This window comes from Pezoporus occidentalis, unplaced genomic scaffold, assembly GCF_034315485.1.
Source record: "Pezoporus occidentalis ecotype Australia unplaced genomic scaffold, CSIRO_AGI_Poc_V1 ctg39, whole genome shotgun sequence".
In the NCBI taxonomy this organism is placed as follows: domain Eukaryota; kingdom Metazoa; phylum Chordata; class Aves; order Psittaciformes; family Psittacidae; genus Pezoporus; species Pezoporus occidentalis.
The window spans coordinates 4,610,977-4,629,736 of NW_026915713.1; the positions used below are offsets into that span (position 1 = coordinate 4,610,977).

Consider the following 18,760-nt stretch of genomic DNA (forward strand, 5'->3'; position numbering starts at 1 on the left):
GGGCAGCCTCTGCCGCGGTCTCTCCCGCCCCGCCCCGCCTCCTCCCCGGCGGGCGGGCAGCGCCTGGGCAGCCCTCTCTCCACGGAGCTGAGCCCCGGAGCCAAGGGTCCCGCAGCGCGGGAGGGCGGCAGAGCAGTGGCGGTAGCTCCCGCGCCCCGCCCCCCTCGCCATTGGGCCGTCGGCGGCCCCGCCCCGCCCCGCCCCGCCCCGCCCCCGGCGGCCTGGCAGTTACGCGCGGGAGGAGCGGGGAGCGGCTCCCGCGGCGGCCCGGCAGCATGGGTTGGAGCTGACAGCGCCCGCCCCGCAGACGCCAAGCGCTGCCGGCGGCGAAGGGAAAAGTTGCCGCGTCCGCCCGAGGAAACTTTCTGCTGCCGAGGCGTGGAGGGAGTGGTGGCGGGGCCGGAGCCAGAGCCGAGCCGAGCAGTCCGGTCCGGTGCGGTGCGGTCCCTGCGCGGCGGCGGCGGGGCGCGCTGCCCTGCGCTGCCTGAGGCGGCGCGGGGGTCATGCCCGCCGCCAGCCTGCTACCGCTCTTCGGTAGCGCGGCGGGGCCGGGGGCGCTGGGCGGCCCCGCGGGCGGTGGCGCGGGCAGCGGGGGCAGGAAGGCGGCGGGCCCCGGCGCGTTTCGGCTGACGGAGAAGTTTGTGCTGCTGCTGGTGTTCAGCGCCTTCATCACTCTCTGCTTCGGGGCCATCTTCTTTCTGCCTGACTCCTCCAAGCTCCTCAGCGGCGTTTTCTTCCACTCGGCAGCCCTGCAGCCGCCGCCGCCGCCGCCCGGCGGGCAGCCCCGCGCCCAGCCGCAGCCTGGAGGCGGCCCGGTGGCGGCAGCGGCGGTGGCCGCGGCCGCGAGCGGGGCGGGCAGCCTGGAGCGGATCCGCGCTGACCACGAGCGGGCTCTGCGGGAGGCCAAGGAGACGCTGCAGAAGCTGCCCGAGGAGATCCGCAGGGACATCCGCCAGGACAAGGAGAAACTTCTTCAGGACGCCCGCGGCAGGAAGGAGGCAGGCGCCCCCGGGCTGCCCCAGCGTCTCTTCCGCCAGCCCGTCGGTGCCGTGGGGCAGGAGCCCTCTGACCCCGCCGTACGGCAGAAGAGAGACAAAATCAAGGAGGTGGGTGGCAGCGGACGGGACTGCGACCGCGTGTAGGTATCCTCGCGCGGGGCAACAGGTCGCTGCCGGGGCTGGCAGCGGGGGACTTGGAGGTGGAGTCCTGAGCCCTCCTGCTTCTCCTCCCTGCGGGACGGGGTCCCTCCGTCCGGGCCTCTCTCGGCAGCACCGCCGTGCGGGTCGGCTTCATCGCTCGTGGTTGCACCTAGCAGTCCGCGGTGCGTCTCGCACCCCTGCGCGGCCGTGGAACGAGAGATGACTGGGGACCCGGCACTGCCGGTGCCGGGTGCGCTCCGTGCCGGCTGCGGCTCCCTCCCTCTCTCTCTCTCTCTCTCTCTCCTTCCCTACGTTGCCAGTCTCCTTCCGCTGTTGCACCGAAACCCGGGGAGGAAAGGGGCCGGGAGAGAGCTGGGGGCAGCGGCCCCGGGACTGTGAAGCCACGCGGGTCCGCCTGCTCTTCCCGTGGGGCATCCCGCGTTCGGCCGCCGGCCTGTGAGCGGCGAGTGGGTCACCGGGGAGCGGGAATGGGTAGACGGGGACGGGAGTCAGCACCATCCCCGTGCCGCACCGGTGGTAGAGGAGTTGTCCCGGCTAAGCCGGGTCAGCATCCGGGGCGCGAGGTGCGGGGAAGCGGCTTAGGGATGTCGCGATATGTATGTCCCGATTTGATACTGTTCACTGTTCAGTGATAGCGGCTGCTGAAAGATTTGAGGTTGTTTGGGAAAATACAGTCAGTGTAGGTTATAGCGGTAAGGTGTCTGCGCCATGTGGGTTTTGACAAATTCCTTGCTGCTCGGTTGGTTCAGGAACCGTTGTAAAGTCCTTCCTTAGAGAAATTCTCTAAACTCTGTATAGGCAAGACTGTCGTGAGCAGAGCTTGACACGGTCCTCTGACAGAAGAATTTCCTTGATAATGTAGTTCATCTTCCCATCATTACTGGCTGGTTTATTTATCGAGCTGACAATTTCAGCTGCCTGCAGACATTAGGTTTTATGAATTAATTAGTAGCATACGTTTCCTGTTCTGTAGTGATAGGAGTGAGACCAGAACTACTGAGTATTTCTGTTTGTAAAACACTGTTAGCCTTATTTGGAGCGATATATTTTTTTTTGCATTTGTGCAGAGTGGTCTGAAAAGTGAGCCGTGACATCTTAATAGAGCACCAGATAATGCACTCTCACAAATCTCAAGTTATGTTCTGTGCTCTAGAGTCCTTGCATCAGTTTAACTATTTTAGCAAATCGTGCAGCAGTCATAAGCAGTGAATACCAACGCAAAGATATTTTGGAGGGAGAAACTCTCAGGAGTGTGCACATGATATAGACCACATCTTGAAGTGTGCAGAGGTTATGTTGTCTTCTGGTTTAGTCACACAGGCTCCCCGAGGCACACAGAGCAGTTAGAAATACCAACAAACTCTTTCTAGTTACCTTGAATTGCCATGTAGAAGTATGTAGAAGTAATGAGGATCCAAATGTGATGAACGCAATCCTGTAGTGTAGAAGACTGCAACAAGTAAATAAGCAGGGAGAAGAGGAGAAAACTTAAATATACTGCTGCTTTTGGTTGTCCTGCTATGGGGCAGCTAGTCCAAATTCTCTTTTATTACATATGGATCCAGGTGTGTATGTGTATATATGTATGTACATACATATCCCAGTATCTCTTCAATATTTCTTCCTCCCTTTCCGTTCTATCAGTCTTCTTTCTCCTCCACTCCTACACAGGAGCCACTAGCAACACAGTAACTGTCTAAAGCAGATTTCTGGCCATCTAAGCATAGGAGATAACAGAGAGACTGCACTTAGTTTTCCAGATCTATATTTTCATTTCATACCTCAGTACGAGTCCTCAATACTATGTGTTGTTTCTGGGAGTGTCCTTTCCTTCTGATTCAGTATGTGATCTTAACATGTTGCTTACTTAACTGCTCTTGCCTGGTTTGTTGGGTTTTGGTTTTTGTTTTGTTGTTTTTTGTTTGTTTTTTTTTCCTGTGTCTTGACCGTTTTGATTTTTCTTTTTTTTTGTAAATAATACTGTCCCCACCTTGTCCCACTTGGCTGTAAAACAGTGCTTCCTATTCTGTGTTAACTTGCTTCACATTGTTTCATATGTTGGCCTTTATGTTGCTTTTCTCTCCTTCTTTCCAAGCTCTTCTCTACTTTTTTTATGTTGATACTTTACCACCAAGCTGAAATTCTAACCTGCAGCCTTTTTGGAAATAGATTTACATTGTAACTTTTTAAAGTGTGACTGCTTGTATTTCACTGTACACATACAAAAACTGGAAGTGTCCCCTAAAGTATCTGCTTGTGCTTGGTGGCTTCACACTGGAGGTGCAAACATAAAAAAAAATAAATCTTTCTGGTTTCATAATATTTTTTTATGCCTGGAATTTGTGTCTGCATTGTATGATGTACATCTTATACCTAGAATTCAAACGTTGAAACTGTTCTTGTAGATATTTTTGACACAAGGAATCAGGCCACTTTAAAGGAAAAGAAAGCCAAAAATGTAAGTTTGTTGTTCCCTGTGTTTCTGTCATGGAAGAGCCCCGGCTCATCAGCAGGATGACATGAAGCTGATGGGACAGAGCTTGGAGATGTTTGGTTAATTTCCTGTTTATTTTTTTTTTAAATTTGAAATCAGTGTTTAGAAGTTTAGCCAGCACAGTATGATTTGTGATCACAAAACGGTAAAGCTCTCTGGCTTTATAGCTTTTCTTAACAAAGTTTTGTTACAGAAATTTTAACCACTTTTTCTATGGCATACCTTTTTGCACTTAAAAAAAAAAGTGAAACTTGATACAGGTGGGAATATAAAGATTCTTGAATGTTTTTCAATATTGAAACCAGCATAGATGTATATAATTAACTAGAAAAATAAGTTGCTAGGTGTTTATCAAGCAACTAAAAGACTTGTGGAAACACGGACAAGTGGCAATCGTATTGCTGTTGCTGTCTTCCACTGTCAGAGCAATACAGCTGCTCCCAAGGTCTATGTGTGGCATCTGTCCCACCATTACACCCCCAGGGCCTGCCTGTGCACAGGCGTGCCTGTACAGATAAGGGATGTGGGCCAAAGACCAGAGATACTAACAGGTGCTGCAATATTCCTCTGTTTATTTTCTGATGATGACTTACAAGCAAACTCAAAAGGAGGGCTGTCAGTACTGCTGGCAGAGGGTTTCGCCCCATACTTCCTGTTGTAAAACCACTGTCAGTTGCTTGTGACTGCTGATTTTTTTGCTGGCTGACCTAATGTTGCCTGCTCTGAGTGTCTTCCTCATGCCAGATGCCTCAGGAAGCCTTAAGCAAAGAAACACAGCTGCTTTTGATCATACCAGTGCACTTGTGTTTTGTCAGAACATCAGTTCTTTGGGCAGTTCAACTGATGCTCTGGTATTTCTGTAACTTGCATCAGCATCTGGGTACCTGGTATAACTCACACTGGTCTCGGTTTCAGTGTCCTGATAGGAGCCCCAGTTGGTGAATGAGGAGGTTGTGGTTTGTATTTCTGTTCTTCACCTCATTGCCTTGAGAGGTGACCCCTCTTCTGAGCAAGTACCTGCTGTGAGTTTTTTCCAATCTGTAAGAAAAAAAGGGCAGTGGAAGGCAATGATGACTGTTTCACTCAAGTAAGCTGAAAGTCTTCCGGGCTGTTCTTCTCATTGCTGGTTGTGGCTGGACATAATTATTTCTGGTGTCCAGGGAAGACTTGCAGATGCATAGGCAGTTTGGAAAATATGGCAGCTTGACGTGACTGGGAGTGATTAGAAGAGACTTGGAATAGTGAGGACAGGCTATCAAGGCAGGAGATGCACAGTTTCAATTAGGAAAATCTGGCTTTGAATCTCTTCCAAATCTCATTCTTCTCTTCCCACTCCCTTCAACCCCCTCACAGCCCCCCCCCCCCCCCCCAAAAAAAAAAAAAAAAAAAAAAAGGAAAAAAAAGAAGATTGAATTAATTAGGTGTTAAGAAAATAGCAAAACCTGAACTCTTTATTTCAGAGGAAAGGAATAGAAAATGATGAATGTGCTAGCTCAGGTACTAGAAGCAATATAATCACATTAGTGCGGTGCTCTGCCCAGCTAATTAATCCTGCTGAACAGCAAGCTATTGGTGTTGGTGGAGAACCATACTAATGTGGCTGTGCTGTTCTTGTATAAGGTAGCTAGCTTGGAAACTGTACACATTATTGTTCAGAGCTGTTTGGACATGTTTTCAGGCTAAAAGCCTCCTTGGTAAACTGGAATTGATGTCTGAAGAGAATGATCATGCAGTGCTCCAAATATTTGCACAGCTATCAACTGTTTCAGTCCTCTAGTAGAAGTCCTGGAGAGAATTTTATTCACTGATTCTGTGGTCATTCCTGAGTAGTAGTCCTTTGAGCTTAACAGGGCAATGGGCACAAGTCAGCAAAACAGGCTTTGCAGCTCAAGATCTCTTCATGCTGCCTTTCTATAAAGAACTGGATTGAGGTTGTATTGCCAATGTGAATTCTGGAGCTACATAAACCCTCAGCATTCATTTTGTCTGTTTAACTGTTTCCGATGGTGTTTTTTATGCAGTTTAGTTGGAAGTCATTAGGTTAAGCAAAAAGTCAGTAGTGTTTCAAGGAAGTTCAGAAGTATCTGGAGGAATGCTTGTGAGCATGGTAGAAGGCATTAATTGGAGATCAAGTACACGCTTGACATAGCAGTACTTGGACATAATCACAACTTCCCCATTAACAAGGAGAAGTGATGCCAAAATTATAGAAGGTGGCTTGCTGCCAAAGAAGGGTGGTTGGCCCCTTAGTGCCTTTCCACTTTCTTTCACACTGCCTAGTATGCAGGTGCTGTGGCTTAGGAAAGTCCAGACCCAGGTTGGGGGAAGATTTATTTCCTTTTGGTGATTTTTGTAAAACAAGGTGAGCTCACTAATACTTTTTGCTGTCAAAAGAGGAGGGGAGATCTCTTAACTATTTTTGTCTTCCACAGTCTACGTTGTGTTAATTGCACGGTAGCCCTTTGTAAGCTGCTTCAGCTCACTAAGCCAGCAGAAAATGGCCAGAGCAAAGAAGTTGAATAGTTTTCTGTCAAGTTGGTAAGTTGAAGGTCTGAATGGAAGAGTGGACTTGGTGCTAGTTTTGGCTGTGGTGAGGAAGCAGTAGTACTATGTGGATGAAGGAGGTATGAAACCTCTTTCAGGTAGCCTCGTTCTGGAAGCTGATACCTGATCTTCTAGTCTAGCTTCTCCATTAAAACTGAATCTCTGCAATGTGACGTTTGCAAAGTAAAGGTTCAACTACTGTAATAACCTTCTGCAGCAGGCTGAAGTGCTGTGCTTCAGGAGACTGTTACCTCCCAGACCCTGTTCCCGGAACAGAAAAGGGAAAAAGAAACACAGTGGCAGGAATTAATGAAGTGCCAGCCAGCTCCTGTAGACTCAAGATTCAGAGCAATTTTACTGGGAGGAAGGTTGTGGGGGCCTTCACAGGAAGGGAAGGAGTTAAAATGCAGCTGTGATGGTGTTGAACGGTTTGGTTTTCAAACAGAAAAAGTTGTGTTCCCTGATGGTACACTCCTTTAAGGACAAGATAAAGTGAAAGCAAAGGAGTTTACATGTAGTAAGAGGGCAGTGTGGTGATTCCTCGAAATACGCTTATGATGCAATGCATTTCAAAAGAAGTTTTCTTGAAGTACTGTGTGACCTTAATGCAGCCATCTTGTAGCTGCCATTCAGTTTGTTGAAGGAGTTTAAAATTAATTTTGACTTCCCCCCCCCCCCAGGCTTTATTTACCTACCCATAATCTTCAGAATTCTTGTATCTACTTTTTCTTTTTGATTGTTTTGCAGTGCCTTCCTTCCTGATAAACCCTGTTTATTATAGGGCTTTGTTTGTGTTTTTTTTTTTAATGGTCTTATAAATGCACTAAGGAGGTGAATTAAGAGCCTAAATATAGGGAATCGAATATAGTAGGTAGGTAGGTACCTTATAGCCCTAAGTTAAGGGTGTCTTTACAAGGCTGTAGACATTTTCCCTGGGTTTGTTGGGAGATTTGTGCTCCTGTGAAGTGGCAGGGGTTATCTTGCAGCATCTAAAATGTCACAAAACAATAAGTTAAATTGCTTGTGTAGGGATAATGGCACTACAAGATGCAGAGGAGCTTCATCTGAGTTACCAAGAGTATGATTCAGTGAGTCTATTGAGCAACCTGTTGGCAGATCCTATGTAGAGCCTGTTCTATCCACTTTTGTTGGGTGCGTGGCCTGGTGGGGTAGGGAGCCAAAATGTCTTTGTGGAGGTCTGAACACAGTGGAAGCAGTGGACGCCCACTAAGTGAATGCATTTGAAAGGAGAGCAGTGTAGAGGAGAATGGAATTGAGGCATCTTTTTTTTTCCACAAGACATGAAATAGGGTATGCCTTTGCCCAGTTAATGTTCTTTCTGCTGGCGGCCCTGAAGGTGCTTTTAAGGGGGACATTGTTTCAGATGAGTTGCTTCAGCTGCTCTTTTTTTTTGTTTGTTTTTTCTTTTTCTTTTCTTTTTTTTTTTTTTTTTTGAGAACCTGGCAGCCTCTTCTCAGTCAAATGAGTTGAAGTTTCTGTCATGCAGGCAAATGCTTGTCTCATTTGAAAATTGGTTGTGAGATGGAGGGATGTTTCAGATGTCTGAGAGTGTGGCTGGGTGTGTATTTGACTCGAATTGGGTGCATTCCCATTGCTGGTTGGTTGGGGCTTTTTTCAGCCTTACACCTGTTTTCTGTGAGCTAAGAATAATATTTACTTTTCTTATGTTCAGACTTCTATGTTCTCAACAGGTAAATTTACCAAAACTGAAAGTCCTGTGTAACTGGATCCTCAGAATTGTGGGGAAATGAAAAAGGCTTTAAATGTTCAGTGGAAAACATCTGGCTTTCACAAAAAAAGCAAGCACATGATTAATTCTTTAACTGAAAACCCACGTGCACATTTTATGCAAAGGCAAAATGTAAATTCCAGACACACAGGACTCTTTTCGTGAAAGCTAAATAAAGTGGTCTAAAGACATGAGGTAAAGCTTAAAATGGAATGCCTCCTGCATTTTGGCAAAAGTTATATTCTCATGGTGATGATTTTGTATTTACTGTTAGTATAGCACCCTATAGCAGCCATTTAATATAAAGTAATAGAGTAAATCATAATGTTGGTAAGTACAGTTGCTTAAGGCTGTGGTTCTGTGCTGTAGGCAAAGCGAAGCAGAAAAATTCCACTTGTTTATTAAAATCTGCCGCTAAGGCCATAAAAATGTCTTATCTCGTTCAGGGGGAAAATAAGAGTGGTAGACAGCCAGGCTTTGATAGCTTCTTTGAATGTTAATGAAAGCGCAGGACTACGAAAAGGAAATCATGGGCAGACACTTCTTATGGAAGGTAATTAATGTCATTACAGAAGCACTTGTATGACTGTTGGATGGGCAGACCTTTTCTTAAAGCTGTTTGAAATATATTGCTGTGTGAACTGAGTGTGTTAGCTTTCTGTTTGGCTGGGTTTGGTTTGTTTACTTCCTTTTTTTTTTTTAATTTTCTATTTTGGGGAGCCAGCATAGGTGTAAATTTCTGTGGTTTTCAACTTCAATAGGGTATCCTAAAAAGCAGTTCCTTTATTTGCAAATAATAAATTTGTCTTCCTACCGTTTTGCAGAATAAGAGTAATACATCTGGAAAGTGGCTTTGATTCACTGTTTGCAGCTGTCTAACAGTGCAGCACTTCTGGCAGTAAACTGCCACCTGAGATGGTACCGAGATGAGGACACACTGTTTTTTTGGTAACAAATTCAACTATTCAGATGTGCCTCTGTGTACAGTATATTTTAGACATTCATTTTTGGAGTATTTTGTGGTCTATTTCAAAGTTACTCTAGAACTGTCATTTTACAAATGAAAAAAAAAAAATTGTTTAGGTAAGCCTAGGGATTGAATTAACCAATATAGGACCAATGTACTAAATACTCAGTATACTGGTTCCTTCATCTGTCTGAAAATCTCTTAATCCACAAAATTTGTTTAGTGTGTTTTTTGGGGGGTTTTGTTTTTGTTTTTTCTTGGTTGGTTTGTTTGTTTTTAAGCATGTGATATAAAGAATGTGTGCACACTTCTAAGCAGCATCTTTGGTTTTCTGTTTCCCGTGACTCCTTATAATTGGGTCTGCAAGTCTGTCACTAACTGGTGAGTAATAAAGCACGTGCTTGCCTGAACCAGAGTAAGTGAAACCTTTTGCAGAATTGTGGTTAAGCCACTGTTGTATCACAGTGCTCGGCAACCTTGCCCGTAGAGAGTCCAGAAGACTTTGCCACCATGAGAAAGCAGTTTGGTTTTCCAGGGGTGAGAGGGACTGCACACTGTGACAGGTTTAGGAGCAGAGCTTGATTACCTGGATCCTTTTTGGTTGATCCCCACTAAACCATGGGCTGTTGCTGTGTACTGAGCAAAGTCTGTCTTTCTTCCTACCCACACTGTGGGTCTCTAGCCTGGGCATGTCAGCTCACTAGGGTCAGTTTAAACCCGGGCTTTGGAGTCTGGCTCACTGCTGCGCATGGGCAGCTCTGGTTTGCTGCTCAACTGCTGCTAGTAACACTGTTGATAACAGGGGAGGCTAAACCTGAGGCTCCCCAGTTCTGTGTTGAGATCGCTGGCTGTGAGCTTTTTTAACCAGTACTTGGGATCAAATGCTCTGGTCCAGTGGTATTTTGAAGGAAGGCAAGTAGGATAGCAAAACTCCCAGTTTGCCTTTCTTGCATCTTGAAATCTTCCTCTTGAAGTCTGTTGTAATCAAGAAATGGTGGTACAAAATAGTATGACAACTTGCTATAACTCTGCAGTGAGCTGATTGGATTTTATAGCTGGTGTTTATGAAGATACAGGTATTGCTCATTCTGATGCCTCTAATTTTAAAAGCTTTTCAGAGAGATTGGATGAGCACATAATCTGCTGTTACATTCTTATAACACAGCCCTTGTGGGAACAATGAGGTACGCAGTTTGTTATTCAAAGGTAACTGCAAGTGTAAAATCTACTTTCCTCCCACTCTTTCTTGGAAACTATATGTACCCTTGCTTTTAAATTGTCTTAGAAATAAAGCAAGTGAATGAAAGTCTGGCTTCTAAGAAATTTGGGGCCTTTTTTCAAAATGCAAATCTCTAATAAGGTAAGAAAATACATGAAGATTGACAGAGATGGTGGGCAGTATTGAACAAAGGACCAAAATTTTCTGTGCAATGAATGAGCTGATGACTATGAAACATCTGGCTGTTACAAGACTTCCTGTGTGTATCTCAAAAAATTATTTCAGAAGAATCAACCTCTTTTCTCTGATGCTGGGCAGAAACAGACGTTGCAATTTTAATGTAAAAGCATGCAGCTTTACACTTCTCATGAAGATACATTGCTGGCATTCAGGTTAGAGGCAGTGCTGCGTATTGCTTATATGAATAAAGTAGAAAGGAAAAAAAATGCCATTTGCTTTTTTCCAGAATTTTACATTTTCTGACTTGTGGAGGGGTGATCTTATTGCTTGGCAACATACATATTTTTTAATTCTTTATTCAAAGTCAGTGTATGCTTTTAAAACACTGCAATAAAATTGCATTAGATCAGTGTGGCTTGCTTCTTTAATTAGTATTCAGACTGCTGTGAGGCTTTTTTTTTTCCTCCAGAGTATCTGCATATTTTTCTTTTGCTTAGTCCATTGCATAATAAACATCTCTGCCTTTTGAGGTTTCTTTTGTTCAGGCACTGCTTTCTTCCAAGGAAATAGGAAGTAGCTTGTGGAAAATAATACCAAGCTAAAAACCAGTTTGCTTTCAAAGTCTAGTGCCTAAGGAGATAGTAATTTCACTATTCACTGATAGACACACTTATGCAGACCCAGTCTTTAACACTGCTGTCAGTTTTCTCAGTGCCTTTGAGCACTGACATCTGTTGGTGCACTGAGTGGTGATACTAATGATAAAGCTTCGACCCATGTTGCTGTCTGTAGGGAAGTTCAGTTGCCTGCTACTGTGGTTATAGTTCTCCACCCAACTGTGATTTTGAGAATTGCACTTTACATTTTGTGTTGGACCTAGATAGTAATACTGGATTCTTTAAACTCAAGTTTAAAGAAGAGAAATAGATGTTAATCATTTGGCAACAATCCCCCTGCCATCATGCAATAGAAAACCTGATTCCCATTTAGAGAGCAGAAGAGATATACACACTACCTATTTTAAAAGTCATAGTACTTTAAAGCTGCATACTGTTTGCTTTGCTCTGGTGAGACTGTGAAGAATCATCATGGGAAAAACTATGCTATGTAAAGACAAACTGCAAGTTGACTGATATTTTTATGTCTTACTCTGTAAAGCTCTACAGTAAGCATGGCATTGAACTTGAACTGAGTTTTCGTAGAAATGTGTGTGATCTTGTCTAGGGCTGAAGTGACATGACAGATCAAGAAGGGCATTTCAAAATGCAAACTTTCTGAAGAAAAACCTGTAAGTCTCTTCATGCAGTTTCTTAAAAAACAAACAAAAAAACCCCATCCAACCCACTGAATTCATATATTGAGACAGAAATGTATTTGTACCTCTCCTCATATATATGTTTTCCATAAGATCCAAATATATTGTGCAATTGGTAAATGATAAATTCTGTTGTCTGTAACTGAAGATGTAGTTAGTTGGGGGCATGCTCTGACAGGAATAAGCACCTTAGAAAGATAAAAGGTATGGGGGTTTGTTTTTACAAATAGTCATCTAAATTGAAAAAATAATTATACATATGCTGCAAGAAAAATCCAGAACACTGGGATGGAGCAAGAAATTCTTATAATTCAATAATTAGTTTTGTTCAAGTTATTTTTTTATTATATGAAACTAAACCTTGCATAAAGTAGATGTTCTGTGAGAAAGTTTTCAGGCTTCATGGAAGCAGTTTTCATATGCAGCCTGATCATCTGAAATCATTATGGAGACATGGTTGGTCTGCATTTATGCACACCATAGTCCTGTTTGTTCATTCTCCCAAACTTGTGCAGGATTTTGCTGTTGAGATGGAGAGAGATTCAAACTCACCACTGAACCTCTGGAGGCCTGATCTCTTGCTTAGAGCAGGGTTAAATACCTTAAAAAGGATAAACTGTCTTCTTCAGTACTGTGCATTCAAGTGTGGAAAATCCCTGCAGAGTGGGATTCTGCAGCCCCTTTGGACAAATGTATTCCAGTGTCTGAGGACCCTTATTGTAGCTAATTTTAAGTTATTATTTATTTGGTTAGAATTTATCTTGCCGCAGCTGATGGACCACTGCATTCTTTCATTATGCTCCCACTGAGAAGAGCTTTGCTACCTTTTCTCCATGAGTACCCACTAAGTCATTAAGAAGCTGCCTCTATTCTGAACAAACCCATGCCCAGCTGTCTCTTCCCCTACATCATGTGCTTTCAGTTGTTTGGTTTTTTTTTTTTAACCTCTCATTGGTACAAAGGAGCTGAAAACCAAGAATAGGGCTCCTATTTGGGGCATCAAGAATGTCACCTAGAAAGTGCTAATTGCTTCCCATCACTAGCAAGCACTCTTGCTGATGCAGCCCCCTGTATAGTTAGCCTTCATTATGGCAAGGACGTCTTGCTTGCTTGTGTTCAGCAAGTTGTTTCTCAGGAACCCCAGGACACTTGTTCCAAAGCTATTTTCTCGCCTGTAAGTTCCAATCATGTACTGTGGCATGGGCTTATTTATTTCACGTTATGTATAAGATTTTTGCATTTCCTTTTATTTGGTTTCATAAGGCCTCTCAGCTCACTCCTTCAGCTATTGAAGCCCTTCAGGTGGGAGCTCTACTTTCCAGCTTCTTGGAGTTTGAAGTTACCAGTGAAATTAGTGAGGACACGTTCAGATTAATTGGAGAGAAATGTTGCTCTTAGCTAGGATTTTGACCTATTTACTGCTGTCTTGAGTTTGGAAGTCCAACAATTCTTTTTCATGACCTTTATTGGACAGCCACCTAGTCCATGCCTTTTTGGCTGCTGTAGTGTTAAGGGGGACTGCATCAAAAATGGTAAAAGTCAAGGTAAATGATGTTGCTGCTCTGTCCTCATCCACAGAACCATCATAATAAGTAACTGGGTTGGTTGAGCACATTTTGCCTTTGGGAAATTATACTTGGCTGTTCACAAAATTGTTTCTGTCCTTCATATTCCTGGAAATAGATTCAAGGAGGATTTGCTCCATTTTCTTCCCAGGGTTTGGAATAAAGCTGACTGGCCTGTAGTTTCTCAAATCATCCTTCCTGCTTTTTTCATCAGTTACCCGGGACCTCCCTTGGTTACTATGGCCTTTCAAAGGAGATCCAGAAAGGCCTTGCAATGACATTGGCCAAATCCCTCAGCACCATCAGAAGTACCTCATCTGACCTCATGGACCTGTGTGTGTCCTTTTTAAGTGTTCTATTCCTAGCTTTGTCTTCACTTACCTGACACCTTTCTCAGGCTCTTGCCACTTTAGCCCCATGAGTTTGCCTTGCTGGTAAAGACCAAAGCAAAAAAGACAGTGCTTGATCTTTTTCACGTCCTTCACCACTGGTTTTCTGAACCTGTTCATCAGAAGGTCCCTGTTTTGTTTAGTTCTTCTTTTGTTGCTGATGCACCTGAAAGGGCCCTTGCTGTTCCATGGCAGCTTCCAGCTGAGCTTTTTGGCTTCTTTCCCCTGGCCTGGGCAGTGCTTCTGTACTGTTGTGGGGCAGCCCCTACCTTCACTTGCGTGCTTCCCTGAAGGCTTGGCCTTGGTCTCAGAAGGTCCCTTCTCATGCAGCCACCCTGCTTTCCTGCCATGTTACAGTGAAGATCAGTGCAGTCACCTGGGCACCTTATCCCCCCCAAGGAACTCTCCCATGCGATCCTGCAGATCAGGTCACTGATCAGAGATTGTTCCCCTGAAGTCTGGGGTCTTTATTACTTGTCTTGATTACTCAGTTCCTTCAGGATCTTAAACTCCCCTGTCTAGCATTTAAATAGGCATGGAGTTTAGATGTTTCTCATTCATGAATTAATTGTCTCAAAGTGAGCTTTTATTATGGGGTGTGGGGTAATGGAGGCAAATGGAATGTAGCGTTTCCTGGCTACTTTGCTTCTGTGCTGCCTCTTTCAGTTTCGTTAAGGAAGCTGTCATAGTTTAACCCCAGCTGGCAGCTAAGTACCATGCAGCTGCTCACTCATTGCCCTCCCCCACCTCCACCCACCCTCCTAAGTGGGATGGGAAAGAGAACTGCAAAACATGTAGAATAATACAATACTGCTAATAATGAAAAGGAAAGTAATAAAAAGGAGATAAACCAAAGAAACCCCAAGAAGCGGTGATGCTGACCTCCTGCTGACTGACACCCAGCCCATTCCTGATCAGTAATTGGTCCCTCCTGGCCAACTCACCCCATTTTATATACTGTGCACGGTGTTCTAGGGTATGGAATACCCCTTTGGCTAGTTTGGGTCCTGTCTCTGCTCCCTTCCAGCTTTTTGTGCCCCTCCTCACTGGCAGAGCATGAGAGACTGAAAAGTCCTTGATCAGGGTAAATGCTACTGAACAACAACTAAAACATTGGTGTGTTATCAGCACTGTTCTCAGACTAAAGACAAAACACAAAACTGCACCAGTTACTAGGAAGAAAATTAACTCTGTCCCAGCTGAAACCAGGACAGAAGCTGAGCAGGCAACCACATGTTAGCTCAACGGGTATTTGGAACTTTTTATAAATGAGGAAATATTTACTGGACATACAGATGTGGTTAATGTAGGGGATTCCTATTTGGATTTTTGAAATACAAGCTATTAATGCAAAACAAAATTCGTATTTGCAGCTTTTGCCACTTTTGTGGGTGTTAATGGGTTACTGGCATATCGACACGGCCTGGAAACATACCACTGAAAAATTGTGTGCTGTTTTGAAGTGACTCTTCTTTGCATACGTCTGATCAAAATATCAACTGTGATGTTTAATCATAGCAAATATGAAACTAAGGCTATGAAAGCTAGTACAGTGTCAGTTCAAAACTGATTAAGTTTAGAGGTTTTATTGTAACTGAAATGGATAGTATTGATTTATATTTAAAACATAGTTCTATTTCATTTCTTTCTTAAGGATCTCATCACTAGCTTAGAAACATTCTGTTATGTGACTTACATAGGGTTATACTATTTGCACTGCTCTACCAATTCATGAAAGTCCAACTCATCAGCATTTGATTTTCTGTCACTTTTGACATCACAAAGAAGTCTGGCTTTACAGAAGGTTGGTTTTGAAAAAGAAGTCTTTCTTTCCACTGCCTCATGCTCAATGTTCAGACTTGCTAGTCACTTCTAAAAGAGTAGGCTTCCAACATTACGGCGATACAGGAGCATCCCTTCAGTTTGACACCTATTCCGATTTTGTGATGTGAGAAGCAAAGTGCTTTCCAACTATAGCCGGGAATATATAACCTTCCTTTTGCCTCATCTTTATGACCCTTTGTTACAGAAACAGTGATCACCCATAGTTTTTATTTGGCCTTTAAAGTAAAAGTCTGAAAAAGTAGCTATAAAACCTACATTGACTTCTTTTGGTGGAAACTGAGCAAGTTTGAGGAAGGGGCCTCCACATTTTGGAAAGGGGATAAGCTTGTTTAAAATTTTATTATTTTTTTTTCTTGAATCTCCTACTGTGTCTGTGCATGGAGCCCTCATTTCATCAAGAAAGTTATTTTGATTCCTGTTTATCAATCCAAAGCATGACCGGTGGCTGCACCTCCACTTTTACATTTTTGATCTGTGACTTGAAGTAAAAATTTAGCATTTCATTTTCCAGTGTAAAGCAGAACCTATAGTCTAAGCTATTGAAGTCACAACACTTGGGTCTCTTGCATGTGAAAAGAAACTTTGGATGAGCAGTCTTCTGATTTGTATGTGTTGAGCATTGAAAAATATTTGGGGTTTTGGGTTTCTTGGCTGTTTTTTGTGTTGGGTTTTCTGTTTTGTTGGGGTTTTTTTTTGGTGTTAGCTATAGTGTTCATTTCAGTATAACAGCTTCCTGGTGTGCTAGGTACCCATTACTGTGTTCTGTGGTGGGTGAGACTTTGTGGAGTTTTTTCTTCCCTTTAGTTTGAACACAATATTTTTGTGATGTTTAATTTTTTTCTTTGTTATGAGGAGTTCACTTCAGATTCACACCACCATTTGAAAAATGTATATGTTTTGTTTTTCTGAGGAAGGAATAAGACCAGTGGTTGATGCCAAAGGCAAGTCTCAAAACCACCTTTGAAAGTCTTCTGTGTTCATGTGAACACTGCAGTGTAAATAAATTGGAATGTGATTTACTACCTCAATGCTAAACACACCTGGCTGTTTTACCAGCCCTACCTTATGTCCACTTGGAGAAGCATTTCCTTAAGAACTTTGAGGCTGGTTTTATGACAGTTTCACTAATAATGATACTCCTGTACTTGGTAATTTCATGTTGCCATTAGTCCTGTGTTATGTAGGGAACTTCTGCAGGCTGTAAAATGATCTGTGAATGTGCTATAATCAGAAAGAAAATAACTTATTCATAATTTCTCTTTGATATTCCTGCTGTGCTTTAATATCCAGTTTCAAATATGCTGTTTATAGGAAACATCCTGGGTGGCATTGTACTGCTGTGATCAAAATAACTGGGAATTTGTTACATCTTACCTTTTCTACCACCATCAGGCCCACGCCCTCCTCAAATTTCAGCAGTCTTTTCCTTAAAATCATTAAGGACCTGACTAAATTCCCCAAAGATGCTCTGCAGGAGGAGAGAAACTTTGTGGGGTTTTTGACAAGATAAGGAACAATTAAAATATGGGAAGGAAAATTTTCTCCACTTTAATTTGAAAACTGGTAACTGGGAACATGACGAATGTGTCGCATTTTTCCAAAGAAACCAGCATATGAAACTGTTTGGAGTGAAGTGGAGGAAACTTTATGTGTGTGTATGTATATTTAACTACTAACTACTATGTGTATTAATGAAAAAAGACTATAGAAAAGCTCATACCTTAATATGTGGAATCATCACCAAACAAGTAAAGCCAAGCTATAATTTTTACTGTCTTTTTAAACATGGAGAAGACAGGGTTATAACACACTTTTCTGTCTGTATTTACTCTTACTGAAATGAGCATGAGTGTTTCACAGCCATTCTGGCTTGCATATGAGACTGAAACCTCGGAAAGGCCCTTATTTTGGCTGGTGAGTAGGGAGGAAGTGTTTGGCACCTCAGATAATGTAAAGTAGTTCTTGAAGCTTACTGTATAGCTGTATATAAAGGTGTACTAGTGATTATCGTATGAAGTCAGATTAAATATTTTATTATTCATATATTTTACCTTTTTCCATTTGGACTGCTGAGGATAAATAACATTTTTGATCTTCAGAATAATTAAATATAGACTTCTGAGTAAGAAGAGTATTTGCTTGCAAGTCAAAACATGTTTTAAAATAAATTTTATTCACCATTTTATAGCTCACTGAAAATCCTAATTAGCAGTTCTTGATCATCTTTTTATACGAAGAATTTGATAACAGTTAATTTGTACAGTTAATCTACGTAGTTAATCCCTCTCACTTTGGGACATCACTCATTTCATTCATGCTTTCCAGCTTTTGTGATAGGCTTAGTGTTACTGAAGTACCGGTGACCTCAGTAATACCTCTGGGTAATTTTAGAAATATTTTGGCTTTTTCTAGCATAATTTTAATTACTTTTGGCATCTATCTCTAAACCTTCTTGATTCTGTTTCTACAGGCAAATACTGAAAATACACATTGTGAGGAAAAGAGTTTTTATCTCTTCATGACCTTTCAAGATCTATACAGTCAACCACTTTCCCAGTTCAGCATGAACCCATGTTCCTTTTCTTCTTCCTTGGGCTTTGGCAGTACGTTTAATCTAACCAGCCATGGCTCCGCCAGAGTAGAGCTAGAGGCAAATTTGCCAAAAGCCCAGTGTTTTTTTGGCACATATCTTGCCACTGAAAAATCATCTTCCCTGAAGGCAGAGTGTGTGTGCTGATGTCGATCATAGAAGAGATTTATGTGCACTTGGTTCCAAGCCTTTTGGACTGTAGCTGCCAAATATTTCCGGAAATGAAGGTGGATTGTGGAATATATGTACTTTTTTCTTGAAGCTTTGGTCATATGATGAACATTGATTCCTTTATTTGCTTTATAATGTGGATGAAAGCCAAGCTAACTAAAACTGTAGTTTACTTTGATCTATAAAAAACACAGCTTGCATGAACAAATTAATTACAGCAGTTTCTTCCCAAGAAGAATATTAGTGTATGTGTATGGATCACCCACAGACCCCTCCAGCTGGGGCGAGGGATTAAACTCTCCCACTGTCTTTTAAGGATACTGTGACATGATGTCTTGAAACTGGCTTTTCCCAGTGGTTTCTTAAAGCATTCTAATATTGATCCTTCAGTATTGAAAATGGAAACCAATAAGAACTGGGGGGTATTGCAGTGGCTGAGTACTTATGTACTGTATCTGTCAGTTTCAAACAAGGCAAATACTACCCCACAGGGGATGCCTCTATTGAGAAAGAAAGCAGTAACCAATTTCTCTTAAAATCAATGAAAAATACCAGACTGCAAATATACATT

General features: G+C 42.9%; 1 protein-coding gene across 1 annotated transcript in view; it reads left to right on the plus strand.

Moving 5' to 3' along the window:
* The first annotated feature begins 235 nt into the window (after positions 1-235).
* Positions 236-18,760, plus strand: part of MAN1A1 (mannosidase alpha class 1A member 1) — a 146,471-nt gene continuing 127,946 nt past the window's right edge. The window contains exon 1 of the mRNA XM_062632414.1: positions 236-1,106. Within this exon, the coding sequence (XP_062488398.1) occupies positions 504-1,106 (603 nt within the window). The 5' untranslated portion in view covers positions 236-503. The remainder of the gene's footprint in view (positions 1,107-18,760) is intronic.